Source organism: Poecilia reticulata, chromosome 21, assembly GCF_904066995.2.
Source record: "Poecilia reticulata chromosome 21, P_reticulata-male-v2, whole genome shotgun sequence".
Lineage (NCBI taxonomy): Eukaryota > Metazoa > Chordata > Actinopteri > Cyprinodontiformes > Poeciliidae > Poecilia > Poecilia reticulata.
Window position 1 is genome coordinate 18,191,012 of NC_088850.1, and position 17,642 is coordinate 18,208,653.

The 17,642-nt window shown below is 39.4% G+C and overlaps 1 protein-coding gene across 9 annotated transcripts; it reads left to right on the top strand.

Moving 5' to 3' along the window:
- The first annotated feature begins 48 nt into the window (after positions 1 to 48).
- Positions 49 to 17,208, top strand: hmgn3 (high mobility group nucleosomal binding domain 3). 9 transcript variants are annotated; one of them, XM_081602774.1, is made up of 7 exons: positions 49 to 150; positions 8,863 to 8,913; positions 9,155 to 9,184; positions 11,546 to 11,596; positions 12,484 to 12,576; positions 12,769 to 12,868; positions 16,359 to 17,208. In XM_081602774.1, the coding sequence occupies exons 1-7, from the start codon at positions 106 to 108 to the stop codon at positions 16,364 to 16,366; spliced, it is 378 nt and encodes a 125-aa protein (XP_081458900.1). In that variant the 5' UTR covers positions 49 to 105; the 3' UTR covers positions 16,367 to 17,208. The 9 variants fall into 9 exon arrangements, with proteins under 9 accessions (XP_081458900.1, XP_081458905.1, XP_081458902.1 ...); XM_008398266.3 differs by lacking the exon at positions 49 to 150 and adding an exon at positions 4,299 to 4,744; XM_081602775.1 differs by lacking the exon at positions 49 to 150 and adding an exon at positions 4,775 to 4,872.
- Positions 17,209 to 17,642: the final 434 nt, after the last annotated feature.

Consider the following 17,642-nt stretch of genomic DNA (forward strand, 5'->3'; position numbering starts at 1 on the left):
TCTCTCCTTGCCCGGTTTATTTACAGTCGCTGAAGCAGACCCCGACCATATGAAGGCAGGAGGCTGCGCGCGCGCGTTTTCTTGGCTGCAGGTGCACGAGAGGTGATGGCGCTGCTGATCAGCTCTCTCGCGGACAAGTGGAGCGCGCCGGTACACATGACGTAATGTGGATGGGATGTGGTGGTGGTGGGGGGCGGGGGGGTCTGAGCGACGGCTGGGAGGCTGAACTAGCAAAACAAATGGATCAGTAGAACTTGTCGTTTTTTTTGTTTTTTTTTTGTTTTTTTTTTTGTGTGTGTGTTAGGTGGGAAAAAACAGCAGAAGAAGACTAGCCATTTCCTGATAAATGCGTCTCAATGACAAGAATTTAAATTCTAAAAAGAGAGTATTATCATCAGACTACATTACAATGTTGCTCCAAATCAGTAGTTTTTCTCCCCTCCAGATTTGATGTTAAAAGTGAATCATGGATGAAAACTATGACAAAAACCATCCACAAGGTGTCAGCCAAGTTCTACCTTAGACTAGACATTGTGCTATAAAAAGAAATTAAATTCTGTTTGACTGCAGAGGTATTTTTTAGCCTAATTAAATTCACAAACGCATAATTTTAATGATCCCGATTTATGCTAATGAGCTAAACTGCTGTGCTGTATTTATACATCTTGATTGAATTATTTTATATTTTGTCATCTTGCTTTGATGTCTTTTTTTTTGTTGAGAATTCATGGGTCATACAAACACAAAGTAACACACAGTTGTTGAGGAAAAATCAGACGTGTTTTCATATTTTTTTCCCCCAACACTACACAGACTACTGAAAACACAATCCAGTAGCAACACTGAAAGAAATGGTGGTGGCAGCATGGTGCTGTGGGGGTTGCTTTTCTTCTACAGTGACAGAGAAGCTGGTCAGAGTTCATGGAAAGATGAATGGAGCAAAACCCAGTGCTTTACTAATCGTGGAAGATAAACTGTTAGAGGGCGCAAAAGACTTGAAGGTCAAACTTTTTACAAATAAAAATCTGATGCAAAAATTCAAACATTGAGAAAACACCAAATAGTTTTTTTTCACCATTAATGAAATATATTTACATATTTGTAAAATTGACTTCTGTTTTGTTTAGTGCTGGACTTTATGTAGCAGCAGCATTATATAATTTTAGTACAATCGTTTTGAAACCAAGCTATTGTCTCTGTTGTCTCTGTGGTTTAAGTGTAAAGAGTTAATTCTTGATAACAAAAATGGCAAGGGATTAAGTTTAAAAAATAAACGGTGTTGACCTGCAAGTTTGCTTTTTTCTTTTTTAAATAACATTCAATTTTAATAAATTTAACTGGTCAAAAATTACTAAGAAATAACAGCAAAGTCTTTCATTACTTCTGTCCCAGACAAACTCGACATGGGAACTTCTTAGTAATTCTTTAATTTGAGTTACCGTACATTTCACATCTTAGATGTGCAAAAAGTATGTTATTTTACAACAGAAGAACTGACTAGTGAAGTCAGTGCAATTTATTGTAACATGTTTTAAATATACATGCTGCCTTCGATATAAATAATGCAGGTGTATTGCGTTAAAGATATGACATTCACAACCCTGTTAGGAAAGGGTACATTTATTTTACACAACATTGTATTCTTTTTATTAGCTTGTTCAATTTTTTATCATGTATCCATCGGCCATCTGTATATTGCATTTTGAGGCTCTATGCAAGCATTTCCCTACTTTATGTGTTAAGTTTTGATGTCGTTTGCTTAAGAAAATCCCCTCTCTCAAAGCATCGGTAATAATAGGTTAGCATTTCTTTCTGGATTAGAATAGTGTCAAATTTCAACCAATCACGTGGAGCTGGTTGCGCATTATTTAGGTAGTTTAAAGGTATTTGAAGAAGTTGTGCCCATTTTGATGCATGTTGTACTGATACAATGTTTGTTGTATGAATCTTTTTCATTCTTCTTCGAATGAAAAGACACTTTATGGACTTATACTTAATAAGTATAAGTATAAACTTAATAAATTGCTATTGTACTAAACGCTTAATACTGAAGGTGGGCATGGAATGAAATCCAAGTTATTATTTTTCTGTTGTGTGATTGTAACACAGAATCTAAACACATTAAAACGCTTTAAAAGCATAATTTTCTGCCAACCAGGGCCGATGACAGCATAAAAAAGGAAAAGTGAAAAATTATCCACAACAAAGTATTCTTCCATTTTTCTAACCTATGAAATCTTTTGACTGCATTTTGTACTGATACGTTTATTGTATGAATCTTCTTCATTCCTCTTTTTTTCTTCTAGTTTGCTGATAGCTTGAATCAGAACTCCGGAGTGTCCATCCGCACATCTGGTCCTGTGTGTTCTGGACTTTTAAAGCAGCTTTGTATTTGGGCCTATGTAGAATCAAAAGGCTTGTTTGGACAGGAAAGCTCCATCTATAGAGCTCTCTCTGTTTCTCTGCACATTGTGACGCTGCCCAAGAGTGTGGAGGTTGCTTTTCTGGCTTTTGTGCTTTCTGCTCCATTGTGTATTTAAAAGAAAATGGTGTAATATACAGTATGTCCCGAATATTTCAAAAACACGCCGACCGTTTTTGCGCAGAAGTTCCAGGTGCTCATTGTTCAAAGATGAGAAGGTCGCCATGATGAACATGAGTGAAATTAATTGCAATGTTCTTCTGGACATTTAAATGTTATCATATATATATGCTCCACCATAATGGTTGGAGAAATATTTTATTCTGAAATTATGCCAATTGAACTTCAACCACCTGAAATAGCAAAGAAAAACTGTTGTCATTCTTTTATTAGCACATATAAATTATTGCCATTTGGCTTCAAATAAATGCTTTGTGTAACATCCTTCTTCGGAGAATTCGGCACATATTGTTCAAATCTGTTTGCGTTGCTTGGGTTAAATAGGTATTTGTAACTTATAGATAATTTACAAATATTTACATTAATTGTTGGTTTAAAAATTAGTAAGATACAAAAAAAAGATGGCTTTCATTTTTAAAAGTGATCAGATCGAGGTTGATTAGGACACAGTGGTTCATTGGGGGAAAAAATGTGTTAATCCAGATGTGGCCATCTACTTTAATTCAGCTGTTAGATTATGTTTGTTCTGTTGAGGATTTCCTCCTGTGTGTTTTTGGTTTTAGTGTTTTTCTGAAGAACAAACACCATCAGCTCATTAGCAGCAATAAAGGTTGTAGGTATAGAAGTTTTCCGTATGCCGTGCAATCTAAAGACGTATATTTTTAACCTAAATTTCAGCTTCCGTCACTTGCCTGGCAACTGTAGCACAGTAAAAGGCAGGGCGCAACTTGGAGGTGTGTGCGCTTCTTCCCAGCTGGGGAGCCTGCTTTTTAAATTTCAGGGATGACACGTGATACAGGTGCGTGTGAACCGAAGATCTGAGGTCTCCAATTCGTTTTTGGGCCAAATTTGATGTGAGTGGGCCATAATTGCTTTCTCTTCAACTGGAAGCTGTTTGATTCCATTACTTTAGTTTTTCTGGGACTGTAACATGTACAGTGATGGTGTTTACTTAGTACTTTGTGTAGACCTTGTACAGTAAGATAAACGAGTTGGTTATTACCGCTTTTAATTGGAAAAAGCAACCGTTTTCAAGTAAACGGTTGAGTTCAATATCATAAATACTTAACTCCGATCACCTTTTCTGAAAAAGACTCTAAATTTGATTAAATCGAGTCAGGTGATGCTGTTTATTCTCCAGTGTTCTCAAACAAACCTTATGCGTTTACTAATAAGTGACTTCTTGAACGTTATATTCAGGAGTATGATAAATGAGGGCTTAATACAAATTCACATCACTTTTCAATTTTTGATTTAGGATAAAACTTGGAAGCAGGTATCTTTTCCCCTTCTACTTCACAAGTATACTCTAAATACTCAGTCACGTACAATCCATTAAGAGTGTGACCACTTTTTTTTTAAATGTTACATAATCAGTACTTGGGAATTGTTGTACACCAGCTGTTTGTAGGTCATAACCGGTCCCATTTCACGCTCCCCCCCCCCCCCCCCCCCCCCCCCCTTTTGCCTCCAACCTTTCACACAGTGTTGTGTGAAAGGTGTGGTTGGCAGAATTACATAAAAACCTGCCATACATTACGATCCATCTAGTTCTTTATAGCAGGCTGGGAAACCCCTACAAGACACAATCGCCGTCAGATTTTCTGGACCGCGTTTATGGCGTTTGTGCTCGTTGGTTTCTGGTTCTGGTCCTTTGTGTTTTATTTGTTCCCTTTTTTTTTTTTTTTTTTTTTTGCCCCCATTCTACATCACCCAGATCCCCAAACAGAGAGCAAGGGGGCCCCTTCTCTCATTGGCCCGTCTCCACTTTCCCTCAAAACTCGGGATCGGCGCACAAAGAGCTCGCAGCCAATCGCAGAGAGCTTCTTGGGAAAGCCCCGGCCAATGCCCGCCGCCCTGTTATTTACACAGAGACCGACCCGGCCAATCAGGAGTCATCACAGCGCAAGGATTCTGACCCCTCCAGCCAATGGGATCGGGGAGGCACAGAGTTTTGTGGGAGTGCATATAATCAACATATTATCCAAGGTGGCTCAGATATTGATCCGGTATTCCTAGGTAGTTCAAATTCAACTCCCGCTGCCCTTCGGCTTTGACCTCATTTGTCTCCCTCCCCTCGCCCTCCTCCTTCTTCGAGCTTGGTTGGAGAATTATTCACGCGCAGAAATGCCGAAGAGAAAGGTGAGTTCCGGCCGGCGCACTTCACTGTAGTTTTTTCCCCCTCTCTCTCCCCCTCACCACCACCACCACCTCTCGCTTTGGACGAAAATAGCGGTGCGCGATTAATGTGGCGACGTCGAGGCAGGCAGGCAGGTGAGGCGAGGCGAGGTGATGGCAAAGTTTCAGGAAACCCGTCCTGCCACTACGCTTCTTGTTTTTAGTGTTGTGTATTTTTACGACGTGTTTTCTTTTTTCTATTTTTAATTTTTTTTATTTTTATTTTCGCATCATAAATATTTCTGTCCTCACGTCAGCGTTTGTATGTTGGTCTTTTTTTTTTTTTTGCCACTTCCCTGTCCGAGACGGTGCCTACTGGCGAGAATGTCAGACGGGTTCGCAAGATGGATGGATGGATGGATGGATGGATGGATGGGCGCTATAAATGCTGGAGACTTCATTTCAGAATATTTTTCAGAAGCAAAAGGAAAGAGAAAAAAAAAAACATACTGCACCCCCCCTTGGTCTAAATTTAGTTTGGAGAAATGGTAGGCGCCAGCCCGAATGAGCGATCCCATATTCAGGATCAGAGGAAGAGAGCAGGCAAAAAAAAAAAGACAAGGAAGGAAGGATTAGGGAATTGCTGTTGCCTCTTCACTGTCTAAACAGCAGCACGCGTCGAGTGCCATTGGATTGTGTTAGTGCGTACGTGGAATTTGGCGTTTGCATCACCTGAAATCTGCTATTGTCTGCGCAGAATCTCCTCTGAGGACAGAGAACGGGGTGGAGAGGGAGAGGGATGGGGGGTATTTAGGGGCGGAGGGGTCGCCCACATTCAAATGATGCGATTGTCAAACTGCATGTAAAACTGACCCCCCCTCCGTGCTGTGCCTACACCTGCATCCAAAAGGTGTAGACCTGTGTTGTTCAATGCACATCCTAGTGAAAATGTTCTGTTTGTTTTTGTTTTGTCACACTTAAATGTCTCAGGTCGTCAATTTGAATTTCAAAAAGATAAACATTAGCAACAGAACACTTGTCGTAAGTCTACCGGCTCAGAAAACCAACATAAAGGTCTTTGGAGCGGCCTAGACAAAGTCTGGACGTTTTTGCATGACCTTAATAGAACAAAAACAAATTCTGCAAAGAAGAGCGGGGCCAACACTCTTTCCTCTTTTGTTGGATAGTCTTTTTTGTAATTGATAAAATGATTATTATTCAGGTTAGTTTTTTTGATTGGAAATATTTATTGCGACAAAATGCAAAACAGGAGAATATGTGAGGGGGGCTAAGAGGTTTTCCTCTATGCGATTAACTATATCCACAAAGCCTATAACTCGTTTTACTGTGTTTAATAAACTAAGAATAAAATTCTTTTAAAAAATGAGGTTTTTCTTTCTAGGCAGTTATGGCGACACAAGAAATTGCAAATGTTTTGTTTCAGTATCAGTTTGCACAACATTGCAAAATGACTGTTTGGACGGCTTGAACTCCTGACTAATATTATGTAAGAAGGAGGGAATCATGGATTAATCTCAACTGATTTTACCAGTGTAATGTTTATTATATACCAGGGGTGCACCGATTTATCGGTGCTGATTTCCTTAATTTTGGGAGATCGGCCGAGTTTACCTGTGAAGCCGATCTTATCCACCGATTTTATCAACCTCTGCAAAGGTCTAAAAATCAACCACTGTGATTTTCTTTTCTCCCTTGAGAAACATTTGACTGACAAACCGGCCGACCAGGTCATGTCTGCACATTTACAGTTAACAACAGTCACCCCATTCTTACCAATTCAGCAACTTTCTTGATATTTGAGCAATCTTTCAGACAAAAAAAATGGTATCGGCTAAAATTGGAATTAAGTTATTCTTTTTAAAAACTCTGTAATCAGCGATCGACCAGAAAACTGCAGTTGGTGCAGCCCTATTATATCTGGTGCATTGCTTTGATTCTTTCATGCATGTTTGAGGAATCCTTGAATCTCCCAGGGCAACCATTCGGGGATACCTCTCCTAAGAACAGTTGCAAACAGCCCAATGGAGGAGCTTTGTTGTGACCAAGTGTTGAAGGTGGAATGTTGGAAAGAGTAGAAGCTTCTTAAAGAGACAGACGCTTAAAGAGACAAATTTCTTTTTTGTCATTTTTCATTTATATACAGCAGCATTTTTATAACAACTAAAGGTAACTTTTACTTGATTGTGCTATAAAGTGTCACTATGTGTCAGTGAAGCCCAGGTTGCTTAGATGCTACTGGCCTTCAGGGTCATCTGCATTGTTGGGTTTGCTGTATCGTTCTCTTGATAGTATTCCTATATGTTCCTCTCCAACTCTTCCTCCAGACTCTGGAATCTTGATTTAAAAATGAAACACAAACTTTACTTTTATCTAAAGTCCAGTTCTTTTTCTTCCAGTTCCAGATGAACTGGTACAAGAAATGTGACAGTTGTAGGCCATGTCTTGCTTGGATGTGTTAGTGCTTGGTGGCACGTGAACCACTGACTGCATCTGCAGTTCATGTCTTATACATTTATAATAAACTCTTCCATTTTTTAAGCTTCACAATCCTGTCAATGCTGTGGTTATCCCTCAAACTTGTCCCCCTTTTATTCTTTTTTACATGTTTACCTTCCACTGAACTTTCCATGAATATGAAAATCTGTCACTTCAGCAGTCTTAACTATGATTATGTAAGCTGTCACATGTCTTTTATTCTGTCGTTTGTGATATTCGCCCATTTTAAGTGAATAACTAACCGATTAACATTTGAAAATTGTTCTGACTGGAACCTTTGTATTTGTGCGTTTCTGGTACACTCGTAAATCTGATGCTCAAGCAACAGCAACAGTGACGCTTTTTGGGCCGACTGGATTTAATTTAACCTTTAAAAGACGATCTGATTGGATGCTGGAGAAGATTATTGTTGTGTTCCACTTGTGCTAAAAGAAGTTAGCATAAGTAGCACCTCAATGCTAAACATGCAACCGCACAGATAAATGTCAGTATTTTAAAAAAAAAACACGTTACATTAATGAAACATTTGAAAGCCAATTGTGTATAACATCACTTTGATCCATTCTCATGGTTGAATTACCTAAATAACAGATTAAAAACTATAAGCATCATTATTGTTGAGCACATACGTCAATTTATCCAATAATTCAGCATCGTCATTGTTTATTTGAATCAGGAATGCTGCTTATTTTGCGGATATGTAATTTTAGATTACGATCCATTTAATTGGGATTAATTCATTAATTAAAGACCCTGCAATTAACTCAATTCAAAATTATAATCTGGTCTTGCCATAAATTTGAATCAAATTCTTGCAAATATTACATTTGTCAGCTGGTCCCATGCGATCTTAAGTGATCTTGGGGGGGTGGGCGCCTTCAGCAGCTGAATGTTTCACTTATGCCTTGGGCCGGCACTATTTACAGCCCATTACTCCACGAAGGAACTCTGTTGTCGGCCAGAGGCATCTTTTATTAAAATGGAAATCACCGGAGAGCTTCCAGCATCATCACGGCGCATATCATTTGCACAACATGAACCTGTAGTGCATCTCTAAGCAGTTTTCAACCTATAAAAAGAAGAGAAATGTGGTAATTAAATCACTCAGGTGGAACTTTACCAAACACCGGGCTCTATTAGATATGCAAAAATTGCAGATTGATAAATCCTAATTAGTTCTGCAAACCTTTAGAGTTGAAGTTATTTCCCCCAGGGGTCGACAAAGAAGGCCTGTAATTTATTTTAACTCAACAATAAGCAAAAGATTATAAATCCTACATCTGTTTTCACTGGTTATAATTTCCTAGTAATTTCAGAATTCCTAGGGGCGAAGTAACCCCTAAAAAGGGCGCATTTTAAGTTTATTAAAATACGAAAATCGGAATTAAAAGGATGTTTTAATTTTTGACTTTAGTTTTATAAAATTAAGAATAACAACATCTCTATTAGGAGTATCCAAATCCAAAGGAGTGTCACAAAAATGAAGAGCAGTAAACCCTTTCTTTTATTGTTCATTTGTAGAAAAAAAAACATTTATGAACCGAATCATCTTAATCATTCAAAGATAATCAATGTAAATCACTCAAATCTTTAGTTTTTAACCCTCTTATTTTCTTTTCTTTCAGTCCCCAGAGGGTGCTGAGGGTAAGGAAGCCTCTAAAGTCACAAAGCAAGAGGTAAATATTTGACATGAAGGTTTTTTTTTTGTGTTTTTTTTTTTTGCTGTGTTTGTTACGACATGCTGTGGGTTTGTATTGACTGTACTGACGGTGTATCTATATGTATGTGAAAACAGGGCAGGTTAATAATTAGGACATTTGTAGCTGCCCACAGAGTGTATTTGATATGTCTCTCTCTCTTTTTCTTTCTCTCTGTCTCTCTCTCTCTCGCTCTTTTCTCATCCCTTGCTCCTTGAAGCCCACCAGAAGGTCAGAGAGATTGTCGGCGGTAAGTTTCCCCTCTCCCCCTGCCTGTCTTCACCTCTGTAGCTGTCCTCTCTCCACTCTCTTCAAAACTCCCCTCAATACAGCAGAGCCGTTGCTAAAATCCCAAATCCAGTTTGCGGCTTTGATCGACGGAGTCGGTGTTTATAAATTTCATGATCGTTCTCCCCCCCCCGCCCCCAGGGCCGAGTTCTGGCCTGGTATGCATGTGTTGTTTTTTTTCTGTTGTTTCTGTCCGCTGTGGTCTGCTGCATGGCTGGTTTTAATCAGGCCAAATTACTAAAACCAGTTTCATTTAGATGAATGATCAGAGTGCTCGAGGTTACCTTAGACATTGATAATCATAGCAAAACAATATGACAAATGATGATATTCTACATTACGCCAGTGACTCTGGTCATTCAGCTGTGCCCTGCAAGTGACTTCTCTCTCTGTGTTTTGTACTTTGCATGTTTTATCCATCCGTTGAGTCTTTGCATGTTTTTGCATGTTTGCATGATTATTTTAAAGGGGCAGTGTTATGTAAAATTGACTTCTTTTAAGCTTTACATCATGTTACAATGTTATTCTCTCATCAAAAACATGCCTAGAGTGTTGCTTTAATTCTTTCATGCATGTTTGAGAAATAATTTAATTTCCATGGCAACCATTAAGCTGTCTCTAAGGTGGAGACTTAGCTCCACCTTAGCTAAGGTTTCAGCTAAGTCCACTCTCTAAGGTGGACTTAGCTCCACCTTAGAGAGCTACGTCTCTCTAAGGTGAGAGACTTAGAGAGACTTGGCTCTCTCTAAGTCTCTCTAAGAGACTAAGTCTCTCTAAAACTAAGTCTCTAAGACTTGGAGCTAAGGTGGAGCTAGCTAAGGTGGCGCTAGAGACACAGCTAAGGTGGAGCTAGAGACACAGCTCCTTCTTGAAGCTTCAGTTTCCAAGCTACTGAGTTTCTCCCTCCCAGAGTCACTTCCTCACTCAGCTCCTTCAGACTAGCCAACAGCAATTGGCAAACACCTGGTGTAACTGCACATCTGCTGAGATCATAATAGAAGCTACTTCTCAGTGAAACGTTGGTAAAAATGTTGTTAAAAGGTCAATGGAGGAGATTGAAGACATCTTCAAGGCGGAGTTTCAGAAAGAACAGGAGTTTCTTAAAGCGGCACAGGCCAAATTTCAAGACGTTAAATTACAAAGTAAATGTTGCATTTTTTTAACAACTGAAGTTAACATAGTTACTTGACTGTGCTATAAAATGTTCGTAGAAAAGGGATAATTTTGATCTTTTAAAGGAATAATACTTACATATTTTGTGTATGTAGACTTCAGGTTTCAACTGTAGGTTGTTTATGAAGCATTTTTGCATCAACAACAACATTGATTGATAAGTTTTGTGTTGGTTTTTTTTTTTTTTTGTCAAATAGAAATTTACTAGCTAGTTACATTCCTAGTCCAGACTTTTCTGTAACAAGGATATATATATATATATATATTTTTTATGTTAACAACAATATTTGAATAGGATTTCATTTATTGAAACGTTTATCAGGGTCAAATTTGGACGGTAGTAGATTTGTTGATTCACACATTTGCTATCCTACATATTTTGACCAGTATATACGTATATACCTTTTGAAAAATTATAGAAATGTATACTGCAGAAAATATATTTCCCACGTTAAATTTGATGCTACTATAGAAAACACAATATACCATTCATTGTTTTCTTCTGTCCTGGAAGGATATTCTTAGGAGAAAAAAAAATCACATGATTTAACTTTTTTTGACTGCAGTGTTACTGAAGCTCATGGCTTCGGGGTGCACTCGTCCACACTCAGTACTGTAGGAAAATCTGCTCCAAATTTGCTCGCTTTCCAGTGCGATCGTGTCACTGATCTGTCGTTTGAGGTCGAGATGCAGAGGAATGTCACAAATTTGTAACATAACAAAATCCAAGTATCCATCCATCCATTTTCTTTATACCCTTATCCCTTAGTGGGGTCGGGAGGGCTGCTGGTGCCTATCTCCAGCTAACGTTCCGGGCGAGAGGCGGGGTCACCCTGGACACGTCGCCAGTCTGTCACAGGGCGACACAGAGACAAACAAGACACACAACCATGCACACACACACTCACACCTAGGGACAATTTGGAGAGGCCAATTAACCTGACAGTCATGTTTTTGGACTGTGGGAGGAAACAAGTATATTAGCTTTTAGATTCTCGTCAAACATGAGTTTCATTACCATCTGCTATATTAAGAGTACTATAACTATCATAAAATGGCTCAGATTGAAGAGACTGAATCAAATAATTCTTACAAAATGTGAAAATAGTCAATTCTCACTGATGTGTTTTTTTGGTGCTGTTGTTTTTAGAAACCTGCTCCGCCCAAAGTTGAGGTGAAGCCCAAGAAGACCGTTGTCAAGGTGAGGAGCCCACTCAGCCGCGCTTTAGAAAGCCTGAAGTACTTGGTTCCCTCAGCGACACTGCTGGATGCTCCCTCCACATTTACTGGCATCCCTGGTAAAAGACATGTAGAGGCATTAAAATACATTCTTCTTTTATTGCTGGTGCATAAACTAACTGGAAAATTTGAGAGTAATCCAACTTTTATTTTAGGCATATTGACTCAGTTGGGGAGTGGGGGGGGGGAGTGGTTTAACAAAATCACAGGCGCTACAATTCCAATAATAACAAAAATCCCAATAAAACTAACTGAAACATTTTCCTAGTTTATGTTGTTTTGACTTCAAGATGATAAGAGAGTTGAATTACTTTTAATTAGTAATCCATGGTTTTCTATTTCCCTGGGATGTAAGTACGATGAGATACACAGAATCCCACTTCAAAGGTAAGGCAAACAGGTTCTGGTCTTGAAACTCTGGAAATGGCTACAAATAATAAGCTTCTAATCATGTCCATCTCAATGAAAGGTTTAAAAGTCTCCATATCAAGCATTAAATGCCGTCTCCATGCCAACAAGCTATTTACAAGGCATGCCAGATTTTGTTATTTGGTCAGATGAGACCAAAATTAAGCTTTCTAACAACAAACACTCCAAGTACGTTTGGTGTGAAACAAATGGTGGAAAAGTGCCTCTTGTCCGTTGCTAACAATACAAAGTAGGTAAAGAACCTGTGATGCTGCTGGCTTGTTTCTCTGACAAATGAATTTGGAGTCTTCTTAGAGTCTATGATAACTATTTGAGATGCCAGGAGGCCTTTAAAATTAAATCTTGCCGCTTCCATGAAACTGGAATTAGCCCCTCATTGGCTCCTTAAACCTGGAGATCTTGTCCTTTGTCTCTTGGCAGAAGGATGAAAAAGGAGCAAAGGCCAAGAAGGGTGGCGCTAAGGGGAAGAAGGAAGATGGTCCGGCCCAGAATGGGGAGACCAAGGCCAACGAGGTATGAAGGAAGGAAAATAAAGCAGACTTTATTTCCTAAAGGATAGAGGGGAAAAAAAAAAGATTTTTATGTCAATGTATGCAAACATCATCCTTTCAATGAATTACTTAACATCTGTTTTCCTCAGTAACTCACATCAAGATTATATCATGTATCTCCTCCTTACACACACACACACAAACACAAACATAGATCTATGTGTCTCGTCCATCTGTGAGTGTGTCCTCCATCAGAAGCATGGCTCCCTCCTTGATGTCAGTGAAAGGGCAGAGCGAGACAGTCAGAGTTAAGGGTATGCTGCAGTGATCCTAATTCACCTCTCTGTGTGTTTGTTTTTTTTACTTTTAGTCACTAACCACTTGATCATTTCTACGTAGCTAATGTTTAGCCAGTGTGCCGTGGAGTGCTGTGTTTGTTGGTATGTTTGGAAATGCGACTTCAGCCGGCGGGGGTGGGGTCGGATGGGGAGGACGTGTTGCTTGTTCTGCAGTGAAGTGAGCCAAGGACAGAGTTTTTACTGCTGCTGCACAAAGCTGTGAAGTGAAATGTGATTGGGTCACTGCGTTCTTAGACAGCCGGCCCCTCCAGTAGTCACTCAGAGGAAGCAGAAACATTGGATCCCCCTTTTCAAGTTAAGGCTGACTGTCGGAGATATTTTAGTGCTGGTTGGAAAACAATGAGGAGGAGTAAATCACATAGCCGGGAGAAGCTTTAAATATATTAAAGATTGTTCAATCGATATACACTTTTCCGGATCAAAATTTATTACTTGCTCAGCAAGAAGGTGGCAAATTTGAGGTTTGTAAATTAGATATGTTTGATCTGGCATTTGCCTTTTGGTTAGAAATGTGGCAGGTGGCCAGGCAGCTGACAGCTGGGAAAATTATGGTCACTTCAGCACATTGTATTACCTCTGTAGTAGTATCTGGTTCATACTTACTATAGAAACGTTGCATGCTATTGTTTACATATGGAAATTTTGCATATGCGCGCAATGTTGTAAGGCGAAAAGACGATCCTTTTACCTGCCATGCATAGCTGCGCTGCCACAGTAGAACAATTTTGTCAGCAAAATGAAACCTGGAGATGTAGATATTATCAACTCAGTGTGGTGCACCACAGCAAATAGAGGAATAACGCAGAAAAAACGCTGAAGAACAGCTCAAAACCACTCAAATTCTTCTTTTTTCTTTGCTCCGTGCATCGGCTACCCGCAGACCCGTCGCCAAAGCAACCGACTGACAACAGCTCCATCAGTGTATCAGAATTCAACACCAAAAAACACACAACAAAAACAACTTTCCCACACAAAGGACAGAACAGGACATCATGTTGCAAACAAGTTTCCATTTTCTTCAACAAATACTAATTCCACGCAATTTCAAGGAAGTATCCTGTTAACAGCAATGTGCCTTATGTCTCGATTCCACTGAAAACTACTGCACAGGTCGGTTTGTACGCTCATTTGTCTGTTTTCATTGTAAAAGCAGATCATACAACCAACCCGTATCGCACCATTCAAGGGCTCCCTTTAGTTGTACGTCGTTAAGGCAATGGTATGGTATAGTTTAAGAGTGATACTACTGATATCACACAACACAGTCCAATATTTAGGGAACACAAAACGTCCCTACTTGCGACAAGCACAAGACATATTAGCATACCACGTTTGACGAGGACAGAAACCAAAGATGCCAATTTATGGGTTGTATGTAATGCATCAGCCTGTATCTATTTAGGACAGGAAAACAACTATGTCCTGCTATGGGCTAACCTACTTGTCATTATATTTGATTTGAGCACTTATGACCTCAATGTCAATGTCAAATTTATTTTTAAGGCACTTTTAAAGCTGTTTGAGGCTTCACTAACGCTACTCCTTTGATTTCTGATTCTTTTAATAAATAAAGGAACCAGCTAACTCGTATTCTCCTTGATTAAAACGAAGGCGCAAAGTTTATTAAAACTCTACAGTCTCCAAGATTTCTCTCTTTTTTTCCTCCAAATGAAAGAATGACCATCCGGTTGCAAACACTTCGATTTTAGTTTCGTCAGACCACAGATAAGTCTACAAAATTAAGCTTTCTGCCCATGCATTTGCAATCTATAACCCAGCTTTCTGTGTTGCTCTTCGGACTAACGGCTTTGTCCTCGCTGAATTGCCTTTCTGGCCATGTTGGTACAAGACACGCTACACTGTGGATCATCACATTCTCTTACCAGTTTCACCAAACTCTCACACATTTCACACCAGTGTGTGTTGCGTTCATCCCTGCGACACAGGACCTGAACGGTGGCATGGCGGGACATTCCCACCTCGTTTATGCTACAGAATTATTGTTTGAACTTTGATCGCATCCCCAGGCATTTGTGTGGAAGGATGGTCCAGATTTTCCATGATGCTGCACAATGAAGCAGTGTGTTTGTGTCCTGTAACAACAACAAAAAAAAACATCTACAGGCGTTCCTCTATTTAACTCAGATGTTGTAAATTAACATAATCGGAGAGCTTCCAACAGCAGTGACATCATCATCATGTAGTGTAGCCAAATTATTCCCAAAAGGAAATAATTATTCTGGTTTAAAGTCTTAACAGTGAGAAAAGGAGTAGTTTTGTCTTTTTATGCGCTGTATGTAAACATTTAGCTTCAACTGTAAGTCCTGTAGCAGTTACATATGTTAGTCTTGGTTGTAGAGTTTCTTATTTTTATTTTACATTTTTTTATGAATTCAGAAACACCCCACACGTTACCCAGGGGGCGTCTCGTGCAGCTCAGTGTTTCCATGACACTTTAGATGAGGTATTGCCAGCAGAATGCAGTAACTATGAGAGTTATCGTAAATGTAGGGGTTGCAAACCAGCCCTGATCACACATTTCAGAAAAATGGAGAGTTCTCCACTCCGAACCAGAGGTTTGGACTTCCACCACCATCAGTGGATCCACCACTCCCATCCCAGTGCTGGATGATTGGAATTTGAAATTTGAAATTTTTCAGAGTTTTGAGCCTCTCATAAGACAACCAGTGGATGGGAAAGTTTGCTCTCAAATGTGTTTCCATTCTATTGTGTGTCGCACATTAACTCTTTCAGAAAAGCTGAAAACCACTTCAACAAGCGAGGGTAAAATCTTTTTCTTTTTTTTTCCAAAACTGAGGATGTTTTTTTGGAATTTTGCCATTTCCATCAATTTTTTCTAATCAGATACTTCAAAATGTTTTGACTAGGCCTGTCATAATAAATCAATTAATCGCATGATAAACTAAAAACAAACTCAATCGTTTCTATTTTCATGATTTATCAGCTTTCTGTTTCTCTTTGGTCTCAACTGGCCATTTTTTGAAGGACAATTCATATTTCGTAACTCATTTTATTTGCTGTTTGGTTTATTTATCTCGGATTTAAAATATCTTCCACTTCCAGTGCTAAATGTTTGTTAGAATTTCAAGCTTATCTTTGAGAATGTGTTCTTGCACTATTTTGCTACTACCATTGTTTCACTGGAAAATCGTCTCCAAACTGCGACATTACCATTTATCGCAATAACTTCTGGGGCAATTTGTCATCCAGTGAACTTTATCATGACAGGCATCGCTCTGACACATTATCTGATTTAAACCTCAACATTATGTGATACCAGTAAACCTCCCACACATACTTTTGAGTCTGAGCAAACCAGAATAAGCCAATAAAAACATCCTGGTTTAGGTTTAGCGTTTGGATAGCTTCCTCTGAAATCCACCTCAACCGTGTCGTCTAAAACTCGCCATCTTCTTCCCGGCAGGTCTCTGAAGCAGCAGAAGAGGCGACCGACGAGAAGGCGTAAGGATTCCAACTTGTCCACTGACTCGTCCGCTCCAACTCCATGGCAGCAAAGCATCTTTTTTTACTGATGATTTTTTTTGTACCATGCCATCTTTTTTTTTCTCTCTCTCTCTTTGATTAGCGATAGCGATGGACAACCAGCAGAACCCTCATCCTCCCGCTCCCTCTCGCATCCCGTGTTGCTTTAGAATACGGCGTCCATCTTAGATGTTCAAAGGCACATTGAAGTGGTTTTATCAGACAGCTGCAGATGTTATTTGTGATGTCTGGAAAAAAAAAAAAAATAACACCAGGGGATTTGGGGGCATAAATGTGACTGTTATGATCTCTAAACCAGCTTGGCCTTTTATTTGTAGTTATTCCTCTGCGAAGAAGGTCACCATTATCGCCCTGTCATGAGGAGATGCCCTGATCCCTACCCCTCTCCCTCGCTGCCCCCCAGCCTCTTTTGGGGTGAGGTGGCAGGTTAAAAATGCAGAGCAGTGGGAGATCAGACAACATGAGGAACATCTGCAGCTTTAAAAAAAAAAAAAAAAAAAAACAGCTCCTAGTTTTTAGAATCCCTTACGCCGTTCCACATAGCTCCTTTTGTATGTGTGTTGGAGTGGAAGTGTTTGTGGGTATTTTTTCTTTCTTTTGTTCTTTTTTTTTTTTGAACACCTTGTCCTGAAGCAGAGAGTGACATAGCAATAAACGAGTGGTGCTCCTGTTCTGGGCGGCTCCGTCGGCATCAGACCCTTTGGGCTTCGGCGGAGTTTCATCCTGTTAGGAGAGAATATTTTGAAATAAAAGAAAAAGTCCATCACACATACTTGCCTCCCCTTCCCCGTCTTTCTTTCTTTTAGTGTAAATAGAACAAAAATGTGGGGTTTTCTGGGTCAAAGTTCAACGTGGTTATATATGGGGTTTTACGTGACGAAATGAAACAAAGCATGATTGTGATGTTGAAAAGATTCTGTGGTTTCTAAAGTTTTTATAACCCCCAAAAATCTGAGGAAACATGGCACGCACAAGGTCAATATATGTTCACATTTATTTAGGTGTGGACTTTGACTGGTCCGTCCTAACACACCTATATATTTGGTGTGTTAGGTTAAACGATGGACATCCTGGTGGCCTCTGTCCATAGACAGATTTTTCTTTGTAATCGGGGTAAAATTATTACCGACATCAGTGGAAAATGTCATGTTGAACGCAAATTATTCGTGTTTTTATAACTAAGCCTTTTATATCTGACACTTTT